At 40.9% G+C, this 24,079-nt stretch overlaps 2 protein-coding genes and 1 non-coding gene across 3 annotated transcripts in view; 1 reads left to right on the top strand and 2 right to left on the bottom strand.

Moving 5' to 3' along the window:
* The window catches only part of LOC137078998 (hemicentin-1-like), a 96,791-nt gene that overhangs the window by 29,633 nt on the left and 43,079 nt on the right, over positions 1–24,079 (bottom strand). The window lies entirely within an intron of this gene.
* On the top strand, positions 2,036–2,225 carry LOC137080068 (U2 spliceosomal RNA). The gene has a single exon (XR_010905987.1). It is a non-coding gene; the product is annotated as a U2 spliceosomal RNA (small nuclear RNA).
* Positions 4,377–24,079, bottom strand: part of LOC137079120 (cell adhesion molecule Dscam1-like) — a 37,169-nt gene continuing 17,466 nt past the window's right edge. The window contains exons 8-14 of the mRNA XM_067447083.1: positions 20,921–21,187; positions 20,589–20,690; positions 18,341–18,400; positions 14,229–14,273; positions 13,916–13,984; positions 5,357–5,404; positions 4,377–4,606 (exon numbers count right to left, since the gene is read on the bottom strand). Coding sequence (XP_067303184.1) covers positions 4,599–4,606; positions 5,357–5,404; positions 13,916–13,984; positions 14,229–14,273; positions 18,341–18,400; positions 20,589–20,690; positions 20,921–21,187 — 599 coding nt within the window. The 3' untranslated portion in view covers positions 4,377–4,598. The remainder of the gene's footprint in view (positions 4,607–5,356; positions 5,405–13,915; positions 13,985–14,228; positions 14,274–18,340; positions 18,401–20,588; positions 20,691–20,920; positions 21,188–24,079) is intronic.

The raw sequence follows: 24,079 nt of genomic DNA, 5'->3' as shown, positions 1-24,079 counted from the left end.
ATATTCATGGTCATGTGAAGAACCTTGGAGTAATTTTCGATTCTGAAATTAGCTTTGACCGTCAAGTTAAAAGTGCTGTGAAAATCTTTCTTTCAGTTAAGGAAATTATCGAAATTGAAATCTATCCTTTTAAATAAGGATTTGGAGATTGTTCTGCATCCCTTTGTCTCATCATGGCTGGATTATTGTAATGCTCTGGTCATAAAGGAATCTCTGGTTGCTCGTCTACTGTATGTTCAGAATGCTGCTGCGAGAATTCAGACAAAAACCAAGAAATGAGATCCCATAACACCTGCATTAATATCTCCACTGGTTACCGGTAAAATATAGAATCTAGTATAAGGTATTAATGTTTGTTTACAAAGCATTACATGATCAGGCTCCTGAGTACATAAAAGACATGTTGATCCCATACCAACCTCAACAACAACTGCGCTCCTCTCAAAGCATGCAGCTAACTGTCCCACGGTCTCGCTTGAGGCATAGCGGAGATCGTGCTTTTTCTATCGTAGCTCCTGCACTCTGGAATGTGTTGCCCTTACATATTAAATTGTGACTTGAAGACTTACTTATTCTATCAAGCTTATGGCATTTGATTGGGTCCGAGAAGTGTGACTGATTGATTGTAATACTTTTCGGCTGTCATGTTATGCTGTTGTTTTATGTTGATATGATTCTATATGTGTTTTTTTTAACTATTTTTATCTACCATGGACAGCACTTTGGTCAATCTTAATGGCTTTGAAAGCGCTATATAAATAAAATTAGTTGAGTTGGTCTGCAACAATACTTAGGTAGGTGATATTTGTCAAAGTAACATCCACATGGATTGCAGGACCCAAGGTTTCCCAGCGGAACATTGCCCAAAGCATCACACTGCCTCCTCCTGCCTTCTTCCCATAGTGCATCCTGATGCCATGTGTTCCCCAGGTAAGTGATGCACACACACCTGGCCATCCAAGTGATATAAAAGAAAATGTGATTCCTCAGACCAGGCCTCCTTCTTCCATTGCTCCGTGGTCCAGTTCTGATGCTCATGTGCCACTGTTGGTGCTTTCGGCGGGTTCAGGGGTCAGCACGGGCACCCTGACTGGTCAGCGCTATGCAGCCCCATACGCAACAAACTGCGATGCTCTGTGTATTCTGACACCTTTCTATCAGAACCAGCATTAACTTCTTGAGCAGTTTGAACTCCAGTAGCTCGTCTGTTTGATCGGACCACACCGGCCAGCCTTCGCTCCCCACGTGCATCAATGAGCTTGACCCTGTAGCTGGTTCACCAGTTGTCTAGACATCATAATTTGGCCCTTGTCAAACTCACTCGAATCCTTAAGCATACAAATTTTTGACACAAAAACTTTAGTAGCCATCTTTTCAGAATTGAGGGGGACAGAAATGTCAGATGTTATACCATATTCTTTTTTGACCTTGTCTAATTGAATCTTATTGAACTATCTTATAGAAAAAACAACCCACATTATACACGTTCAGACTACATCAATAAACCCCACCCTCAAGCCTGATTGACAGGTGACTGTGTTAGACATCGGAAATGCAAACGCAAAGGGGATTAAAATTCCATTTGAATTTTGTGCAGGTTGTTGCAGGACACGGAGGAAATTAAATAGCAAATAGGTGATTTTCTATTACTATTCCAAAATGGCAGGGTCATTACTTGTAAGACATTGAAAATGCAATTGCAAACAGACTTTACTTTTCCATTTGAAATATGGCAGGCCTTGTGCGTTCGCGTATACGAAAATGTAAACGAAAATGTAAACAGATTTGCGTTTGGATTATGTCACATTTTTTGCGTCCACAAATTGAAAATGCAATTCCAAATGCAATTGCTTTTGAAAATAGTCTGCAATATTCTTCCTACCTACACCACACTTCACCTTCAGTGGTCGAAGTTGTGGTCGATTTTCGGGGTCAGGCCGCGCTGAGCTGGAATGCTGGCGGCCTTTGCAAATCCCCACCGTTTCCCAGATGGGCGTCGCCTTTGCTGGCTCCCCTGCCGCTGCGTCATTGTGTCATCGCTTCTCGGCCTTTTGGCTAAGATCAAGTGTAGTATCTATTCTTATCAGTTTAATATCTGATACCTCCCCTATCTGAGGACTGCATATTAAATTGATTTTGGCACATGGAGCCCGAACCGGGGCTTGCACCGCCCACTCCACGCATCGCCCTGGTATTGCAGTGCCTCCAGGAACGGTGTGCTTCCCCTTTTTGGGGACTGTGAATTGTTGTGGCTAATAGCAAAACCAACACCACTGGAACTTTATCAGAGAATACAGAAATACGTAGGAAGCACATACAAAATGATGATGACGTGACACAACAATGATTGTGCTATAGAGAAAGCAAAGTTTTAAGAAAGCAGCAAACTGCGGTCAAATGAGTATAGGAAGAAGAACAAAAGCGTTGGTCGCTGGCCGACGCATCACAGCACATTTTTGATGTCCCTCTTATTTGAGAGTCTTTACTAACGAGCTGATGAGTTGAATCAGGTGTTTGTGTTCGATGGATTAGGGACACCTGATTCAAATCAAGGTCACGCTCTTCTAAACTTTATTCAAGCAAGTCAATCGACTCTCCAGTCTGTCAGAGTGACGGTGAGTTCCGCATTCCTGTCTGATCTGTGCCGTGGTCTGTCACAGCGTGTATGTTCTCTCTGGGCACTGTACGTGGCATTCTGCAGAGATTTTTACTCTTCTAAAAGAGCTACACGTGGTATGTCTTTTTCAAGATGTCTCGTCCGTGTGTTGCTGGGTGTGATCAACTAGTTGAACCATCTGACAGGCACGAGTACTGCCTTGCGTGTTTGGGCTTAGTGCATGCAGAGGCAGAGTTTGTGGATGGCTCATGTTCTCATTGCGGGAACATTAACATCGCAATGCTGTGGTCCAGACTCAATAACCTTCGTAAAGGTTGAGTCCCCTCTGCCACACCACAATCTATTTCCTCTGTGAGAGGGAATACTTTGGCCAGGGTGATCTGAGGGAGACATTGTGGAACAACCAGATTAACCAGATTGGATTGCTTCCCCAGACAATTCCTGTTGCTGCTGATATTTTTCCTTGACTGACGGAACCCATGGCACGGATGTGCTGGCGCACAGCTTGCCGGGGGGCCTACGCAATTATGCCTTCCTCCAATGAGCCTTCTCAAACAGTTTCTGCGCAAGATCAGGGAGGACGAGGAGCATGTCCATTTTGTAGTGCTGCATTGACCAAGCCGGACTTGGTTCTCCGAACTGGTGCACCTAGTTACAGTCCCTCCCTGGCCAATTCCTCTGAGGAGGGACCTCCTTTCTCAGAGACGAGGCACCCTCTGGCACCTGCGTCCCAACCTGAGAAACGTGGGTTCTGGACGGGACACAGAAAGTTTGAGTACCGTACCACCTCAGGTCCTTATACACCCATGCAGTGGGGTGGAAAATTATGCAGACCCATGGCATTGTTTTACCATTAGCTCGTTTTGTAGAACTTGAAGTTGATAGGCTTCTAGGTGAAACCCCCATTCCATCAGTCACCTGTCATGAGGGAAAGGTGAGAGAGAGAAAACTCAGGAGCGAGGAAGCAGGTTAATATATCTTTAATTATAACTTAGGCAAGACAACCACGGCTGTAATATAACATAAAGACTCATATAAGCACACAGAAGAAGACAGGTCCTGGAGGCCGGCGAGTCTGAAGGCTGAGACCGGTGTGTCCAGGCAGCGGCGGCTGTAGAAAAGAAGGGCCCGAGGCTGCGGCAGGTGGCAGCTGATGGTGAGGAAACCTTCGGGTACAGTCACTGCAAGCAAAGGCTGGTGAGCTGGGCAGAGCACAGACACAGCACAGTCTTGAGATCTTTAAGAAAACAGATAGTGAGACAGCCAACCAACACGGGAAAACACAGATGACATACGGATAAACCGCGCAATACTCTGACAGACAACAAAGGGAAAACAAGACTAGAAATAAGAAGAGTAATCAGGAGGGAAGAGATGGCAGGTGTGTGTGTGTGTAGTAGAAACCTAATGAGCCGATGATGAGACCCAGCTGACAGTAACCGGGTGAAGAGAAAACCCGAGAGAGGGTGCGAGTACACGGCAGGCCAGCAGTGGGTGGAAAAGGGAAGGATGGAGCCAAGATCATGACATCACCGACGTAAAGTCTCTGTTCCCTCCTTCAGGGAACAATGGTTACATACTAGAAGTGAGACGATTTTTAAGCAGGTGGCACTCATACAGTAGAAATAAATGCAAATATACAAATAAATTACAAGAAGAATATATAATACTGTAGATTTATTACAATCAATATTTGTTTTCTATGGTGTCATATTGTAATATTTGTATTTGCAAGTAACATATGAAACCAACTGGGTTACAGGTATAACTCTGATTACATCAGATAATCGTCATTCATTCTGTCTACATTTACTCAATCTGTAAACAAGCTGGTTTTGTTTAACCTAATCTAGCCTAATCCTAACTTCTACTAGGCAAAGTGCTGTGCTAATGCAATATTTGTTTAATATAAGCATGTCATTTAGCTGCATCAGTGCAAATATAGAAACTTAATCATGATGTTGATTGCTGACATAAAGGTTCAGAGTCCTGGAGAGGCAGAAACACGACAATAAGTTTATCATACTTGAAACGAGATTTCACACTGTACATGTATAAACCCTGGATTTGACTTTTTTATTTGCATATTTATTTGTGATGTTACTATGTTTTTATGACTGTACAAAGTGGATAAATATTCAATAAAGCATTGAGACAGTTTATGACCCAGAGTTAAATCAGGCCCAATGCCAGTTCTATTTTATACCCCTTCGCCTACCCCAATGTCTACCCCTTCCCCTTGCCCATTGAAACAGAGTGGCAAGGCGTAGGGTGATTCTGCTATATCTAATAGAAATCAGGCAAAAAGCGTATAACAAATTAGTCACTCACAGCGTTGTTTTGCACTGTATTTGGACTTAAGAAAAATGTCACTTGGAGAAACTGGCATCCAGGCAACACATAAGTGATCAATCCAGAGTGGCAACATCACTACACGCATTCTAGAGGCACGGTAGTCGTGTATGAAGGGAAGTTCCTCATACCCTTTGTTTGTAGTGTCCTCCGGAAAAATCTTCGTCTGAAAGGCTATCTTGCCCTTCTGCTTACCCCTACCCCTTCAGCCAAAAGAGAATCGAGACACCCCTACCTCTTCACGTGAACGCGCAAAATAAAAAGGAAAGGGGAGGGCTAAGGGGTAGAAATGGGATTGGGCCTTTGTGTGAAACACTTTTTAACACCAAGAAGTATGACTTGTAACACCAAGTACAGAACACCTTTAAAATATTGTACTTTAAATACCTTTAAAGGAAGTCAGGCCATTAGCTTCTGCTGCTGGTGAGTCTTCATCTGCAAGAGATAAATTGTGGAGTAATTTGTGATAACTGATTTCTAAGATTAGAAACATTATTATAATGCTGTATTTTATGTAGATTCATAAAAATTAAGGTTCTTCATTGGCATTGATGGAATCAGTGGAACTTTTTTATTACACTGAAGGTTATTTATATTGCAAAAAAAGGTTATTTGGTTTATTAAAATGTTTTACTTTTTTACCAAGAATACAAGAAAATGGCTCTTTTAAGAACTGGTCACTAAAAGTTCTTTGGTTCTTCATCACAGAAAAACTTATTTTTAAGAGTGTAATGTACACAAAAAATAATGTACTGGCTCAACTTTTTCAGCAGTCTTTTTGAGTTATGACAACTTTGGAATTAAATTAGATTCTTCGTAATAAAAAGTGTGTTATAAATAAAATCTATTATTATTATTATTATTATTATTATTTAGAGGAACTTTTGTTGCATTAAACGTCAATTTTTAAGTTGATTACTAAGTTGCTAAGTAGCAAAGTTAAGTCGCTCCAACTAGTTAAGTAATGCAGATATTTAAGTTCAAATGAAACACAAAATTAAAGGTAAGGTAGGCTTTTTTTTGTGTAATAAACACTTTTTTGGTAATGCTTTAGATTACAGCCCGGAAAATACTGTGCAAGTAAAACAGCGTTTTACAGCATAACTTTCGGTAATTATAGTGTAACTATAAAGTATGTGTAGGCATAAGGGAATAGTAATATTTTGGGAATGGGTTAACTACCCGGAAAATCAACAAATTATTTATACTGTAAGTATTTTTTTAATTAGAGGTAGTTATTTGTGTAGTTACAGTGTAAGTGGCGCTTGTTATTTCATGTAGTTACAGGGAATCTACAGGCTGTAAATTAAAATTGTGCTTGCTCCTCTTGTTTCATGTAGTTACAGGGTAAGTACAATAAAAACACATACACAATCTGATATCACTCAGAAACATTTATTTGAAAAACAACTTTCAAAACTTATTTACGAAATTTCATAGTCATTTATTTATTTTTTAAAATAAACTTTAATTTCAAAAACTAACGTCCTGACAGAAAAAAGCATGTTTTGTCCTTTTTTGTTTCTATTGCTTGGCTTCTCCTTCTTTTGTTCCTCTTCATTTTCATTATTTCCACTTAAGGAATCCCATGTATTTTGCTATTCCGTATTAATATTTATCAAAATAAAAAGCACACACAGAAATGCTCTCATAATTGACTTATATTTTTGCTTCCAACTAACTGTTACCATCATGTTCAATGGCCCTTATTTATCAGTCTTGCGTAGAAACGGGCGTATATGTTGGCTTAAAGGAATTAAGGATTAAAGGCATCCACAAAAACTAAATATGGACCCAAATGACGAGTACTGTTAATAGTGTGAGGGTTGAGAAGCGCACTCCAGCAGTTTAAATACCTGTTTGGATGAGAAATGACATATCACCAAGCATTATTTTACAGCACGTGTTTTGAAACAATTAGCATTTAATTTCGTATCACGTCACATGTAATGGAGTGTACGATAGTGATGATGATGTGATGTGGACTACCATTCATTCACATTAATAATTGCATGACAATTTGTAAGATTCTTCTTCTTATTATTATTATTATTATCATGATTTTTATTATTAATGACGATTATTGTTATTTAGAAGAAGAATGCCGTTATTTTTTATTTATTTTATTATTATTATTTAAAAGAAGAAGAATGTCATTTTTTCTTTATTTTGTCAGTCTTAATTGTTTTCAGTCCCAGTCCATGCGCAGCTGCCGGGCCTAACCCTGAACCGTCAGGTAAAGCGCACAGGCTCGCAGCTGGAGGATACATGCCTACGAATCAAATGCTTTGGTAAAGTCACACAAATTAAACATTGAAGTCCATGTTGCACAAAAATAAACACTGAATTTTGTAATTACTACATTGTTGTTTTACAGTGGGTCATAATATAGCATATCTTTGTCAGGGCGTGTTGTGGAATTGCTTTTCTGCGCATTTTCGCACTAACTCAAACGTGCGTACACCACCTCCTGAGCTGGCGTAGGATTTGAGCGTGCCGTACACCAACGTCCATATTGATAAATCTCAAAGTCACCGTGGTTTTGGGTGTATGCAAGGCTTACGCTGGAAATTGTACGCACTTTTGATAAACGAGGGCCATTATGAGTGAAAAGCTTGTGTAGATGTAGCTTCCGTGGCATTCTCTCATGAGTTGAACTGCCGTGTCTGTTTTCCTGTCTTGTTTGTTTCTCATTGTTGTTATCATATATTATGTTATTGTTTGTTACTGTTGTGAGCATTACAGCACACTTACATAACGAGTAAATGTAAGGACATTTTTGGGTGTACTGTATTTTCTTTTAATAATATCTAGAGACATGGGATTCCAATTTAAGATTCATCTGTGGCACGAACGAAAAAGAAAAGGAACAAAAGGAGGATGATGCCAAGCAAGAAAAACTAGTGTTGTAAATCGGTTTTGAAAGTTGTTTTTCAAATAAATGTTTCTGAGTGATATCAGATTGTGTATGTGTTTTTATTGTACTTACCCTGTAACTACATGAAAAAAGAAGAGAGCAAGCACAATTTTAATTTACAGTTAACTTTACATTTAAAGTTGCTTTTCAAATAAAGATTTTACAGATACATTTATAAAGATATCAGATTGTGTACGTGTTATTATTGTAGGCCTACTTACCCTGTAACTACATGAAACAAGAGGGAAAAAAGCAGTACTTTAAATTATAGCCCGTAGATTCATACTTGCCCTGTCACTACATGAAACAAGAGGGGAACAAGCACCACTTTTATTTACAGCCCGTACATTTACACTTACCCTGTAACTACATGAAACAAAAGGGGAACAAGCACCACTTTTATTTACAGCCCGTACATTTACACTTACCCTGTAACTACATGAAACAAAAGGGGAACAAGCATGACTTTAATTTACAGCCCACAGATTCACACTTACCATTTAACTACATGAAACAACAGGGGAACAAGCACCACTTTTATTTACAGCCCGTACATTTACACTTACCCTGTAACTACAAGAAACAAAAGGGGAACAAGCACCACTTTAATTTGCAGCCCGTACATTTACACTTACCCTGTAACTACATGAAACAACAGGGGAACAAGCACCACTTTAATTTAAAGCTGCATATTCAAACTTACCCTGTAACTACATAAAACAAGCAAACAAGCAAGCAAACAGAACACTAGGAAACTAGAACAAGCACCACTTAACCTGTATCAACACAGATAATTTCCCCTTAATAAAAACAATATGTACAGTATAAATAATTTGTTAATTTTACGTGTAGTTATCCCTTTATACCCTATTATTGCCACCTTTTACAGTCCCTTCTGAACCAAAACAACGATCTTATATTGCTTCATGTCATCATTACCGTAATTATGAGATTGTAACCTGTGACATTCTACCCAGACTCGGATTTATGTGTTCTATGTCAATACTATCGACTCGGAAATGAATCGGCAGCAGTCAGGTGGTACAACTAGAGCTCTGTAAGTTGTTTATGTTCATCATTGTAGTAATGGTATGTGCTTATGTTGTTCTCTGCTGTGAGTGTCAATGTGTTTTGAAGGAGGTGTGGTTTTGCAATTTTGCAAACTTAGACGCTATTGCTAATATTTCTGAAATTGCCTACTCTACCTTTAATTTTTTGTAATTATTAACATTATTATATCAACAGAGCTTCAAATTAAAAACAATAATTTAATTACATCAATAAATTCGAATTTGTAACTTTTTAAAAGGTACTGAAAATTAAATTATTGATTTTTGTTACAAATATTATGACATGATAGACGGAAAAGTATTCACAGCACTTCACTTTTTCCACATTTTGTTGTTACAGCCTTATTCCAAAATGGATTAAATTCATTATATTCCTCAAAATTATACAAACAATACCCCATAAATACATTAAAATAAAAATTAAAAAACACCAAAAATCACATGTAAATATCTATTCACAGCCTTTGCTTAATACTTTGTTGAAGCACCTTTGGCAACAAATTATCATTTTTTTCAGTAGGATGCTACAAGCTTGGCACACCTATTTTGGGGCAGTTTCTCCCATTCTTCTTTGCAGGACCTCTCAATTTCCATCAGGTTGGATGTGGAGCGTCGGTGGTGCACGGCCATTTTCAGATCTCTCCAGAGATGTTCAATCGGGCTCTAGTCTGGACTCTGGTTGGGCCACTCAAGGACATTCACAGTTATCACATAGAGTTATCATCTTGGCTGTGTGCTTGGGGTTGCTGTCCTGTTGGAAGATGAGCCTTCACTCCAGTCTGAGGTCCAGAGCGCTCTGGAGCAGGTTTTCATGCTGTATTCATATTTCCCTCGATCCTGACTAGTCTCCCAGTTCCTGCCGCTGAAAAACATCCCCACAGCATGATGCTGCCACCGCCATGCTTAAAGTCGCAGTGAACCGGAAGTTGCAACTGATTTTATTTCAGTGCTGTGATGTATTTCCAAGTGAAACAGAATATTGAATAGAGGGCAGGGTTTTACTTCAGCGATCCTCTTCTCCATCTCTTGCAGACTAACGGTTGGATGGGAGTGGTTAGGGATATTCTAACCAAAGCCATCAAACTGCAGTCATCTTAAAGGGAGCGCCATTCCAGGCCAGAAGTTACTTTTCCGATTTTGATGAAAGATTACCACAGCGAACTTTTTTTCTTCTTTGTATTAACTGTGTTTGTTAACTAAGTAAATAAGATTGATTTTGATTTCATGAGGACTTTAACCATAGGGATAGTATTGGTCAGGTGCCTGGTTTCCTTTAGACATGACTCTTGCCATTCAGGTCAGTTCAATCTTTGTTTCATCAGACCAGATAATTTAGTTTCTCAAGGTCTGAGAGTCCTTCAGGTGGCTTTTGGCAAACTCCAGGCGGGCTGTTGTGTACCTTTTACTCAGTTTGGCCGGGTGGCCAGCTCTAGGAAGAGTCCTGGTGGCTCCAAACTTCTTCAACTTATGGATGATGGAGGCCACTGTGCTCAATGGGACCTTCAATGCTGCAGAAATTTTTCTGTACCCTTCCCCAGATCAGTGTATCAATACAATCCTGTCTCGGAGGTCTACAGGTGTGTGCTTTTCCAAATCATGTCCAATCAACTGAATTTACCACAGGTGGACTCCAATTGTTGTTCTTTATATTTAGTTTTTCAGTATTATATGCTGCTGTATTTTACATCTCTCAGTGGTGTATTATGTCAAATACTTTACGATTTATAGTGGAAACGGTCTTGGCGTATGTGATGACTTCTTTGTTCCACTTGTGCATCATATCTGAGTGCAGGACAAAAGTTATTTATGCAGTAAAGTCTCTAACATAAAGCCAGTAAGTTGCGGGTGTTTTGTGAGTTGTATGATTATTAGTTTGCCATGTGAAACGCATGTGAAAGTGCCGCTAGCATTGCTGATCTTACTAATATTACTTAAAACACACTAATAGTAGCCTGGGGGTGAAAATAATAGTTTCTACGGTGCATCGCGATGCAGACGAGGATGATTGGGTATCGGTTCCATAATAGATCATAATGATATAATTTACTGATGCTTTTCTGGCAACATTTGTCGTATATGTGCTTTGTCGCGGTAGGATACAATGGCAGAAGGAGGTGAGACGCAAGTGCAAGTAATTAAAAATGCTATCTGGGCACATTTCCGCTTTTATGAACATCCTGGTATGCACGACCTGGAGAGGACACGCTGTGTGTAAATCATGTCACGCACAAATAAAATTTGCAGGCGGTATACCACTAACTTGAGAAACCTTGTCAGTCGTTTTCATCCTGAACTGTTAATGCCTGTCAGCACCAAGGTGGACCCAGCTTAGCCAAAAATAGATCAGTTGATATCAACGTTAGCCTGTTTTCACCTGGTCACTTAATGAGTTTTTACAAATAATTTAATTTACATTTGGGCACATAAATGTATCACTGCAAAATGGATATAAATTTGAACTTTAATTCCTGCACTATATCCAGATTAAATGGAGTTCACATCACAGAAAACAACAGCTATGAGCTGCATTTTATTAATTATCAGCTAATTTCAAAATCAAGGCAACAGCACTGCTAAGATCATTTAGTTCATTTTAGTTTCTTAAGCATTTGCAACTCACTTTCGGTTTTATTTGCGGTAGTTTGTGCGTTGGCTCGATGAAGAGATACTCAGCTGCTCGTCTGCTGTGATGTGTGCTCCAATAGGGCTGTCATATCTTGCTTTATTGTCTTAGTGCTCATAACATGCTCACACACGTTTTTAGCATTGTAGGGAGGAGTAAAATTTACATATGTGGTTTCAACAACCAGATGCATTTAGACTCGTTCAGTTTCATCTGGACTGTGTTTAATCACAACAGTACGTGGACATTTAAGTTTGACATTTACTTATTTACTTCTGTTTCATTTGTTTTTTACAGAAACTACCTCAGTCATATAGGCTACTGCCATGTGTACAAGGTTGAAATTTGGACAAATAAAAGGTGGAAAAAAAACCTGATGACTCGTCCTCTCTGATCAGAGTGCTGAAGTGGTTAACACCATTAAAGAACGGGCATTCAGTGGGGCAATCCCCAACACCAGAAAACATCTCAAACATCTCAAGGATGATCAATAGAAACAGGATTCACCTGAGCTCAATGTTGAGTGTCATGGCAAAGGTTGTGAATACGAATGATTTTCTTTTCTTTTTTAAATAAATGTGCAATCAAATTTCTTTCACTTTGTCATTATGGGGTATTGTTTGTACACTTTTTAGGAAATTAATTAATTGAATCCATTTTAAAATAAGGCTGTAACATAACAAAATGTGACAAAAGTGAAGAGCTGTAAATACTGCCCCTGCCCTGCTCCTAAACCTACCCATCACACACACATACACAGCGGGGAAAATAAGTATTTGACACATCAGTATTTTTAATCACTAAGGGGATTTCTAAGTGGGCTATTGACACAAAATGTCCACTAGATGTATCCATCAAGCCAAATATTGCATTCATATGAAGAAATCAGAACATTTAAGTATACAAGTTGAGTCATAATAAATAAAGTGAAATGACACAGGGAATAAGAATTGAACACACTTTAATTAATACTTTGTAGAAAAGCCTTTGTTGGTGATTACAGCTTCTAGACGCCTCTTGTATGGAGAGACTGCATTGCTCAGGAGAGGAGTGATTCTGGCCCATTCTTCCACACAAATTGTCTTTAAATTTTGAAGGTTCCTTGTGCTTCTTTTATGAACTTTGATATTCAGTTCTCTCCATAGATGTTCTATTCGATTTAGGTCAGGTGATTGACCGGGCCATTCAAGCAACTTGATTTTCTTTCTTTGAAACCACTTAATTGTTTCCTTGGCCTTGTGTTTGGGATCATTGTCTTGCTGAAATGTCCACCCTCTTTTCATTTTCAGCTTTCTGGTAGATGGCAGCAGATTTTTATCCAGAATGTCCTGGTACATTTCTCCATTCATCCTGCAACCTTGCCTCCATTCATCCTTGCTGAATAATATGAAGTCTGTCAGTACCCCTTGCTGAAAAGCAGCCCCAAACCATGATGCTTCCACCCCCAAGCTTAACTGTTGATATGGTGTTCTTGGGATGGGGGGCAGTGCCATTTCTTCTCCAAACATGGTGTGTAGAATGACTGCCAAAAAGTTCAATTTTGCTTTCATCTGATGAAAAAACCATACTATAGTCTCCCAATAATCCACAGGCTTCTCCAAATGCTCTTTCACAAACTTTAACCAAGCTTCAACATGCTTCTTGTTCAGAAATGGAGTCTTGCGTGGTGAGCGTGCATGTATGCCATGGCGGTTCAGTGCATTGCTTATAGTTCTCTTTGAAACAACAGTACCTGCTGATGCAAGGTCTTCCTGAAGTTCTGCCCAAGTGGTTCTTGGCTCTTGGAGAACTCTCCTGATTATTCTTTGGACTCCTCGGACAGGGATCTAACATGGAGCACCTGATCGGGACCGGTTTATGATGAACTGATGCTCTTTCCATTTCCGGATAATGGCCCCCACAGTGCTCACAGGAACATTCAGCATTCTGAAAATGCGCCAATAACTATTCCCATCAAAATGCTTTACAACGGTAAGATTACGAAGATTTCAGGTGATCTCCTGGCTTTCTATGCCATTTCGCACCTTGTTGTCTTCATGTGTTCAATTCTTATTCCCTGTGTTATTTTGCTTTATTTATTATGACTCAACTTGCATACTTAAATGTTCTGATTTCTTTGTATCAATTTAATATTTGGCTTGGTGGCTACATCTGGCGAAAATTTTGTGTCAATAGCCCACTTCACAAAAATGCTGATGTGTCAAATACTTATTTTCCCTGCTGTGTGTGTGTGTGTGTGTGTGTGTGTGTGTGTGTGTGCGTGTGTGTGTGTGTGTGTGTGTGTGTGTGTGTGTGTGTGTGTGTGTGTGTGTGTGTGTGTGTGTTAGGTCTCTTACCTTTAATCTCACCATCCACATGAACAGCTGAAATATGATCAAATAGCAGGTCTTCTTTTTCCTCACATTCTGAATGATATTAGAGAGAGAGTGGTAATTTATATAAGTTAAAAAATCTGAAAACATTAAAATTCATGCACAATGCCAGAAAACTGGACTTGTTGAGTCACTAATAATTTTTCATATAATCACAAAATTATATTTTACTTATATTATCACAAAATATAAGACTTGCAACAATTTATTTAAATAAATAAGTACATGATTGTATTTTTGATTGTAATGTCAGCCAAACCCAGTAAAATGCACATACCTGTGCCCCTGTCCTCCATATCTGTGGGACTGTTGTCCATTAACTCTGCCAAAGGTATTAACAAACATACACTTTTTATGGGGACTTTCCATAGAGAGACATCATTATTTTATTACTGTACAAATTGTATTCTATCCTCTAAACCTATACCCATCAAAGAAATGTTTACATATCACTGAGTATGATTTATAAGCTGTTTTCCTCGTGGGGACCAAAAAATTGTGATTAACAGTGACTATTTTTACATATCACTAAGTATGATTTATAAGCTGTTTTCCTCGTGGGGTCCAAAAATTGTGATTAACAGTGACTTCTTTAAAGGCATAATGGTCTTTATACTGTACAAACTGTATATTCTATCCCCCTAGACTACCCCTAAATGTACCCATCACAGAAATGTCTTGGTTACGTATGTAACCCTCATTCCCTGAAAGAGGGAACGGAGACATTACTCAGATGTCACTGACATACTGGGATCGCTTGAGGGAGCCTCTGTAATCTTCGAGTGTATACAGAACGAGCCAATTCACATTGGAGTGTGAGATTTGCATCTCATGCTTCACCTCACAGTGCAGCTTTGTTTTACACTGAGGAGCTGAGCCATGGGTCGTAACCTCTCCAGTCCCTCCTTCTGGGAACTACATACACTGGATTATATACTTTCAGTTGGTCACATTTAATGTTATTCCAACGTATTGGCATTCCTTAGAAATCGTCACGGTTGCTGCCCCTTCCAGCACCCTGCATAAGGCTCTCAGACCCCCAATTATTTGGGGCAAAAGACTTACGCAGAGAAAGTCAATCACTGCTGTTCCCCATGACCCACTCAGTGAGACTATTGGATAACACTGAGAAGCATGCCCCCTAGGAAGGGGAACTATGTGGAAACCACATCCTGCCCAAAGAGAGAGGTAACGTGGAAGTTACAAATATGGACTGGCTAGTTAGAGCAGTGCAAAATATGGGATGTCCCTGGGGTGGCTCTGGCCAAGTTAGGAGGGAGACAACACCAGTCAGAGAAAAGGTAAAGACAAATGCTCACCGTAGGGAGCCGTACCATGAAAGAAAACACATATGGGTCACAACACAACACAACAGCTTAGCAAATGTTTCACCAGTGCATACAAATGTTAGGCCTGGTGCCAGACGGTCTGCCACCCAACACCCAGGAAGAGGCAACAATCCTTGTGGAGTGGGCTTTTAACCCAAGCAGGCAAGGCACACCTTGGGTTTGGTATGCCAAGGCGATGGAAACCACTATCCAATGGGCCATCCTCTGCTTGAAAATAGCCTTTCCCTTCTGCTGGCCTCCATAACAGACAAAGAGCTGCTCTGAGGTCCAAATCTTTGCACTATGTCCACGTATAGCCACAGAGCACAGATGAGACAGAGAAAAAAGCTAGGGCTGGGTCTGCGTCCTTCAAGGGCAGAGCCTGCAGGTTCACCACTTGGTCCCTAAAGGGCATGTCCAGCCAAATTCTAGGCATGATTAATTTACCAAAAATGGATGCAGGTCCCCTACTCTCTTGATGGAAGCCAATGCAGTCAGGAGTACAGTCTTCCACGTCAGGATTTTCAATCCCGCTGGCTGCAGAGGTTCAAATGGGTCTCTCTGCTGTGCTGTAAGCACCAGATACAAGTCCCAAGAAGGTAAAGAGTGAGAGCAAGGACAATTTAGTCTCCTCACTCATCTGCTTCCCCAAAGTTTTACCATCAAATGCTTCATGATGTGCGGCAATAGTGGTAGCATGCACATTGAACCTTTGCCTTTAAGTGAGGGTGTCTACCACAGATTGGGGTAGTTCATCTAGAACCTCCATGTCCCGTTCAGGGTCCAGACATGGAGTTTCAAGAGGTCTAGATGCAGGTGCCAGAGGGTGCTCTGTCTCAGAGAAAGCAGGACCTTCCTCAGAGTAATGGGCCAGGGAAGGGCTGTCATGAAGAGCATGAGTTGAAATGTAAATTTCCCCTTTAAGCAAACCAAAGGTGAAAGTGGTAATGAACAAAAATTCCATTGGAGAAAAAAGCTTGAGAGAATCCAGGCTCAATCGGGAGGCCAGTTCTCCTCTGGCAAATGAACAAACACATTTCATAAAGCAACTCAAGTTGCTGCTACAAGACAATCACATACTGGTTCAGTACTGGACATGTCCGTGGTGGCAAACTGGTCTACCTGTGCTGCCCCAAAGCAATTCAAAATCAGCTGGACCACCTAGTGGTGGAGTCTCAACTCTCCCAGAAGCACTTGCTGTCGTGAGAGCTTGTGAGCTGCACGATCCAGCAGGCCCCAGAATGTGAGTGCCATGAAGTGACCTCAGATGCTTCTGACTCCACAGGATGAGATGCCGGGCCAGTTGTGACATGCGACAGGAGCGTAGACCACCTTGATGGTTGATGTATGCAGCGGTTACAGTGCTGTCCATATGGACCAGTACGTGATTGTCTTGTAGCAGCAACTTGAGGAGGCCCAGCGCAAGATGTACAGCTTACAACTCAAGGCAGTTGATGTGCCAATGCAGTTGGGGCCCTGTCCAAAGACCTGCGACTGCATGCCCGTTGTACATCATTCTCTTTCTATGAAACCTGTAAACCGCATTCACTGGTTCTAACACTATAGCAATACTAAGTCTATAGCGGTTGAACAGACCACCTCAATTATTGCTCATTTAAAGTACAATTAAATGAATTTCTCCACTCACTTTGCATCTGCATCTGCCGTCTACCTTCTACGCGGCATTGTGTTCTTTTTACGCAGCCGTGGCATCACAAGTGCACGGCCGTGTTCGCTGGCAGCTTAGAGGGAACAATGTGTGAAAGTTTTATCGAGGTGCCCGAAGGGAAGGACCTTATAATGATATGCCAGTCACCCTGAACGCAAAGTGTAGGAATGGTCTGTGTTGAGAGAGAATCGACTCAAACCTGACTCAAACGGCATAGCGGCACAAAGTGCTGTCTGAGTGACCATTGCAACACTTAGCTGGTTCCACGATTGGGCAGAGGGTGAACGATCTCAGTGGGGCCACCTTGTGAGATGGGAGCATCGAGAAAGCCACCTCTACAACATGATGACATCCCGCACCTCTACAAGCTTTAGCGAGGGGGCACTTCTGGACCACCAGGGTGGACATCGTGCTCATGCCTCGTGCTCATGCATTTTTTTGAGTGCTTTGGACTTCCATACACTTGCAGGGTGGCCATTGCATGCAGGACAGAGGCGGCCTGCCAGTAGCACTGCCACACCACCATCGATGGTAGTGAGAGAAGGAAAAAAATGTCATCCATGAGAAGGACTAGCAATCACATCCAGTAGCTGTCAGGCATGTGAGACAGTGAACGCAGCGTCCAACTCGACAGCACATGGGGTGCTGAGCGCTCAAGATGAGCAATGGGCCTCCATGGTCATGTTTTCATGAGGGAACATGAATGACCCACAAACACAGTCTCAGCATGCTTGCAATGAGATAGAGGAGTAGGGGACCCACGGAGATGTCCTCGACAGGTAAGCTTTCACTATCAATCTTTAGGTCACCCTGGCTATTCGCTGGAGTAGCCCTTTTCTGATTGCCAGAAGAGGAGTTAGATCGGGGTATAGGTGAGGGGACTCCATCTCATTCTGTGGCCCTCAAATTTCAATCACGCATCTAGAGGAGCTTGACAGCACGACACACTGAGTGCTCAAGCCATTACGAGAAAGGCAAGACAAACAACATGCCAACGTGGTCAGGCTCTCATGAGAAAACATGAGCCACCCACAAACACAGCTTCAGCAAGCTTATGCCCAGACATGTGAGACAGTGATTGCGGCTGTCAAATGAGGATATAGAACGATTGACCTCCAGAAACACACAGGTGGAATGACATCTTTAAAAGGATACAGTGTCACATCCGTGTTATGCTGTTTTAGGGAAATTAACTAACTTTTAGTGCTGAAGCACACAGCACGCCACTAACAGGTTTAATAGTGCAACCCGCAGTGTACAATTACTCTCAAATCTTGCATGCCAATTCGCATCGACTCGTTCTGTATACACTGGAAGATGATAGGGGCTTCATCCCAATACATCTGTGACGTCAACTTAACATAGAACGTGACCGACTGAAAGGGAACTTACTGTTCTTGGAGTACATTCCCATTGAGAAAAACAAGTCCTCTGGTGCTGTTTCTTTTTTCTCTAAAATGAATGGCAAAAAGTTTTGAAAGAAGAAATAAAAATGTTAAATGTTCGTAATATAATTAAAAACACAGATGCTGAATATTACTGTTTTTATTGTAATGAGCATAAGAGACTACTTTCAAAAACATTTTAAAATCTTGCCAAACCCAAACTTCAACGTATGACAACATTCTCAGAGGCTAAATCCACGTCACAGGCTCACGAGTTTAATAGCAATTTTATATTTTTAGGCAGCAGCTATTTACACGAAGTTTTCTAGAGGGTAAATAGTGTTTATACTGAGTGTAAATGATAGTAGACACTGTTTACAACTGTAAATATCAACAAATGAAATCATGTCTACTACATCCATAGATAGAGACTATTCAAACAAGTGTTAATAGAAAGAATATCTGAAGTAAAATGAGCAATGGGGGATATGAGGCTGGTCGCTGGTGTCTGGTGTAAATATACACTGCTTGTTTTTATAATTTATTATGATGAGAACAGTATCATAAAACATGCCCTAGAGTGAGTTGAAACAATATGTTAAATTGTTCTCTGATATCTACATAAAGGTTATGTGGCTTATTTAAGGGCAAAAATTGTTCAGATACAGTTTTACAGGTCCATTTACAACCCAATAAATTGTCCCTAGGATGTAATGCTCTGTTTTTGCCTTATTTGGAAGAGTCATTAATATTAAAATTAGAGCTCTGCTCTGATTGGCTTATTTCAGCAGCTCACAGCAGTTCAGCTGTTCAGCCAAGCGGCACGGGGGTCCTGACCGTCCTGACAGAACACAGGCCTACTGAATGACACTTTAAGCAGAACATCTCAAATGGAGATTGATCAAATGTACCCTACTTGTTTATTGGTGTTTTCAGATCATCCGCGCATGAGAGAGAGAGAGCGTGCATATGGTTGCCAGATTGTATTGCATGTTTAGGTAAAACACCGGATAGCATACGAGATCTTTTCACAGAAAAGCTCTGATTGGGGAATTTAAATTACTGAAATCTGGCAACAGCAAGCACGAACACTCTTCTTTCCCCCCCGACAAAACCAATACCAGTGATTTTAGACTCGTCTTTTTTCGTCAACGATATTGCATGTTAATATAACGTTAGTCACAATGTAAGCTACGCAGTGACTGTGATGTACTCTGAAATACAAGAATGCAAAAACATAATACTTAAGTTATCAAAAATATAAATACATATATTTTTACAAAATGAATAGCCTTGTCAAATGACTATTGTTTTAACTTATATGGTGGAAAAGTAGCCTAGAAATCTAGACGCACCCTAGCGGCAGGAAATTTAATCTGCCCGCAAGTGTCGTCTAGGAACTCTCAATACCATTCTGAGCTGTATTCCTCAAAATCTCGACGGCCCAATCACATCGTGTATAGAGTCGGCGGGCGGGGCCATAATGGCGACGGCCGAGTTAAGTTTCCGTGCTTCTAGTAAACACAGAAACTGGCGAACGGCGTTCTTTCGAATCAGCTCTGACCGTGACTCTGGAAGACTTGGAGTTAAGCTTTTCTCTGAGAAAAGAATTTCAATTTAATCAGAAATTGTTTAAACAGTCAATAAGTGGATAAAACTACTACTTACTGCTTGCAGGAATACATTTATAATTGCCACTTTCTTCAGTTTAAGACGCTGAGCGAAGCTTGATTGAAATGGGCCGAACAAATGAACGATCTTGAATTAAATTGTTGTGGTATTGGATTATAAACATCAACCATGACTGTTGATATGTTTTATCTGTGGAAAGGGTATGAAAAGTCCTCACGTCCCCTGCACAGCCTGAACATGCCATGTGTCATGAGAGCTGTTTTTATTATCCTCGAGTGTCTTTGTTTACCTGCAGTCCCGATGATTCAGCTCCGTCAGTTCCGCGTTTCAATGAACATGTTTGGAGAGATGCAAATGTTGGGGACGTGCACATAAGTGATCCCCAATGATTGCGTCACTGTTGGCCTTATGTTAAGAATCACTTATTTTTCTGTGGTGTTTTTCATGCACAAGATTTACATAAGAAGTAGGAGGCAATGGTGTTTGAGACTCACAGTATGTGATGGCCATGTACTGAACTCTTATTATTTCACTATGGCAAGGTTAAATACACTTTTCATTCTAGGGCACCTTTAATTAAGACGCTTCATTTCAAAAGTATATGAATTGTTTTCTGTGTATACCTGGTTTACGGGTGATTCTTAGAACGAGGCATCCAATGATCAAGATTACAATACAGCAGACGAGACATCCTGAGATGGCCAGCAGAATTTTTCTTTTTAATACTGTATTAAAAATGTAGGTAAATTATAAAAATTAACCAAGTGAAATAAGCATTACCTTTAAAAATGTATGTAGAAATGTTGTCTGTCATGGTAACAGGATACTTATCTCACTGTTAAAAATGTTTATCTTTAAAATCTTGATGATAACTTGACACTGCTCCAATCCACAAATCATTCACATCTATACATTTTATGAAATAAGTTTTATAATAAATATTCACATTACTCACCGATATTGTTGGCTGTGAAGCCTTCACTCAGAGCAGAGTACAGAGGTCTCTCTGTCCTTATTCCCCTGCACTTGAATTCACTTTTAATAGTTTCTTCAGTTGCTGTCACTTTGAACATATCAGATGAGCCATTGAGCTTCTGTCCGTTCTCGAACCAGGCGTAGCTCCACTGTCTGCCGTCTGAGACGTTACACCTGAGGGTCAGGATATTCCCAGCCATAATGTCGCTCAATTCAGTCTCTAGACTCAGAGCCGCAGATGGACGCGCTTAGAACAAAACAAAATGTTGATTTATAAATAATTTTTTGTAAAATGTATTTCGTACTGAGCCTTTTAGTTAATTCCAATCAATCTGTGCTTTCACTAGTGTAACCGGGTGGTAAATACCTTCAACGTTTGTTTCTCTTGTTGTATGTTTAAAACTGTTATTTCTTTGTTATTTACTGTTCTCAGTGAAATAAGTCATGTTAAACAGTGGTTATCTGTATTTTCCTGGAGTCGTTAGCAGGTGGCACTGTGTGTGCTGGGTGCAAGGCAATGCGCATGCGTCCTCTCTCACCTCGATCATTTTTGTCCGATGTGCAGCGAGCAGTGTGAGAGAGACGCACACTCTCGGGAAAATTGGGGAGATTTTGTGATCATCCACGGGTAAATACAGTGTTTTATGATTATATCCTGGATAAATACCAATTGTGGATGTATATTTTTCTGTGTTACTTTGGAGAATTGTCATATTTGAAAGGTAGTGTCGTGTATAATGTCCGCGAATATATGACGTCACACCATGCGGTCTAGGCCTGTTCAGTTAACATTGAGCAATGTGATAAATGTATGTTTTCCAAATGTTTCATGTGATGTTCATGTGATTGTTTACACAGTGTACAACATTATATTGGTGATTTCAGCCCTGGTGAATTGAATGTGGTGGTATACTGTATAGGAGCTGATCGTGATGTGAGTGTTATTTTCTAACATTTCATTCCAATGATGTATAAGTGGGTAATATAAAAATGTACTCATGCTGTTTGTTCTTTTTGTACAGTATTCCCACTGTCGTATTGTATTGTGCATATTTTGATTTTGGAATCGTGTCACATTATTCTACTCTTTATCTTTGAGCTTTCTATCTTTTTCACTGAGATTTTTGTGAACTGTCATCTCAACTAAAGTTGAGAAGCCATATCTGATAGTGAATCATTCTCTTAAAGAAACGCAGATGAATAAACTACAAAGTGAAAAGAACCCCTCAATGTGTTCCTGGTGGTTAATTTAAATCCCCGGTCACACATTTTGGTACCAGGAGTGGGGTTGTTTATTCGATCTGATTCATTTTATTTATTTATTTTTAAGCGGTTTATATGCAACAATACGGCAGTGGTGAATATGTTACAGAGGCAGAGGACGTCCAGAGTGTGGAGCCATGCGGTTGCGGACGAGAGGGCCAGCGCTGGACTGATCGGTTTCCAGTGTGTCCGGCGTAACAGCTGCTGAGGAGACTGGTCCGGCGTAAAGAGGTTCCTGCTGTCAACGTGTTGGTTTCCAGAATTTCATCCCTGCATCCCAGGAACTGTGCATTAGCGTGAGGGTGTGTCTGAGGTACTGGAAAAGACTGAGAAAGCGGGACAAGTTTTGCATCCAGGACATTAATTTTGGACTGAGTTGAGTTAATTCAGAATTAATGCTTTGTGACCTACTTTTGTAGAAAATGTCTGACCATGACGAACTGCCTGAAGAGGGGGTACACGTCCCTGTTGTTGGGGCTGTGGGAGATGATGTCATAGAGCAAATGAGGGGTCAAATTCGAGAGTTAAGTGATTGGAGGAACGATACTCTAGCCAATAGGACTGTTGGTGGGGGTAACTCGACACGCTCCTACATTTATGTTCCTCGTGAACGCCAGATTCAACCTTTTAGCGGGGAGTATAACAAAGATGGGAGGTCTGTAGAGGAGTTTATCGAAGAGGTAGAAAGGGTTCTACGGGCCAGAGACCAGACACAAGAAGAACAGCTGGACTTTATCATTTCACTTTTGCGGGGACCCGCATTAGAAGAAGTGCGTTTATGTGTAGGAAACCATTCCAGACGGGCCAATGATTTGTTTACTTTCCTGCGAGAAGCATTTGGGGAACGGCGTAGTGGGACTCAATTGTTGCAAATGTTTTACAATCGCAGACAATTGGAGGGGGAAGATCTCCGAAACTACTCTCATGCTCTCTCTCGCCTGTTAAGTTCCATTGTAAAACAATCCCCAGATGGTTTGGCTAATGAGCAGGGGATTTTGCGTGATCAGTTCGTGGAAGGTGTGCGCGATGCCGCATTGAGGCGAGAGCTGCGTAAGTTAATCAGGGAAAAGCCCTATTTAACCCTGCTTGAGATTCGGAATGAGGCTATTCTTTGGTCCATGGAAGAGAGCAGACCAACCAGAGTAGCGACTAGTCGACCGGTCCATTCAGAAATGTTAAGGGAAACTGAAGGCACTTCTGTCGGGTCTGAGAATCAAAACTCTTCCGTGTTGAATGATATTTTGCAAGTAATTTCCCGGCAGGACAAGCGGATAAGTGAGCAAGAGCAGACTATTTCAGAGCTCACTAAAGTGGTCAAAGAGTTGACTGTGCAGCGGTCAGTGTCGGTTCAGCCGAATTTCACGTCTTCATCAAGATCTCCTCCCAGGTTTACAGAAAAGGGAGAACCTATCTGTTTCAGGTGCAACGGGGTTGGGCATATTGCTAGACGCTGCACTGTAAGACGGGGTGGGAGACCTAAGAGTGCTACCCAGACCACTGAAGGTCAAGAAACACAAAGTCCTTCTGTTGCTTTAAGTCAGGCTGCACAGGGGGTAGTTTCTGGTTTACCGCCTGAGAGAACTAGTCGAGACCGCTTTCTGGAACGGGCAGTTGGAACATGCCCAATGGTAGACTTGAAAATCAAGGGTGTTCCAGTGTCTTGCTTGCTTGATACTGGTAGTCAGGTTAGTACTATTACTGAGGAGTTTTTCCGAGAGCATCTATTTGGGGATGAGAGTGACGTGCTGTCTACTTCTGGCTGGCTGAAAATCACAGCAGCAAACGGTTTAGACATTCCCTATTTGGGTTACATGGAGTTGGATGTGGAGGTTATGGGGATGACCCTGGCTGAGTGTGGGTTCTTGATTGTGAAAGA

This window comes from Pseudorasbora parva, chromosome 6 (assembly GCF_024679245.1).
Source record: "Pseudorasbora parva isolate DD20220531a chromosome 6, ASM2467924v1, whole genome shotgun sequence".
Lineage (NCBI taxonomy): Eukaryota > Metazoa > Chordata > Actinopteri > Cypriniformes > Gobionidae > Pseudorasbora > Pseudorasbora parva.
Note: the sequence above shows the minus strand (reverse complement) of the source record. Positions and strands in the feature narration are given on the sequence as shown.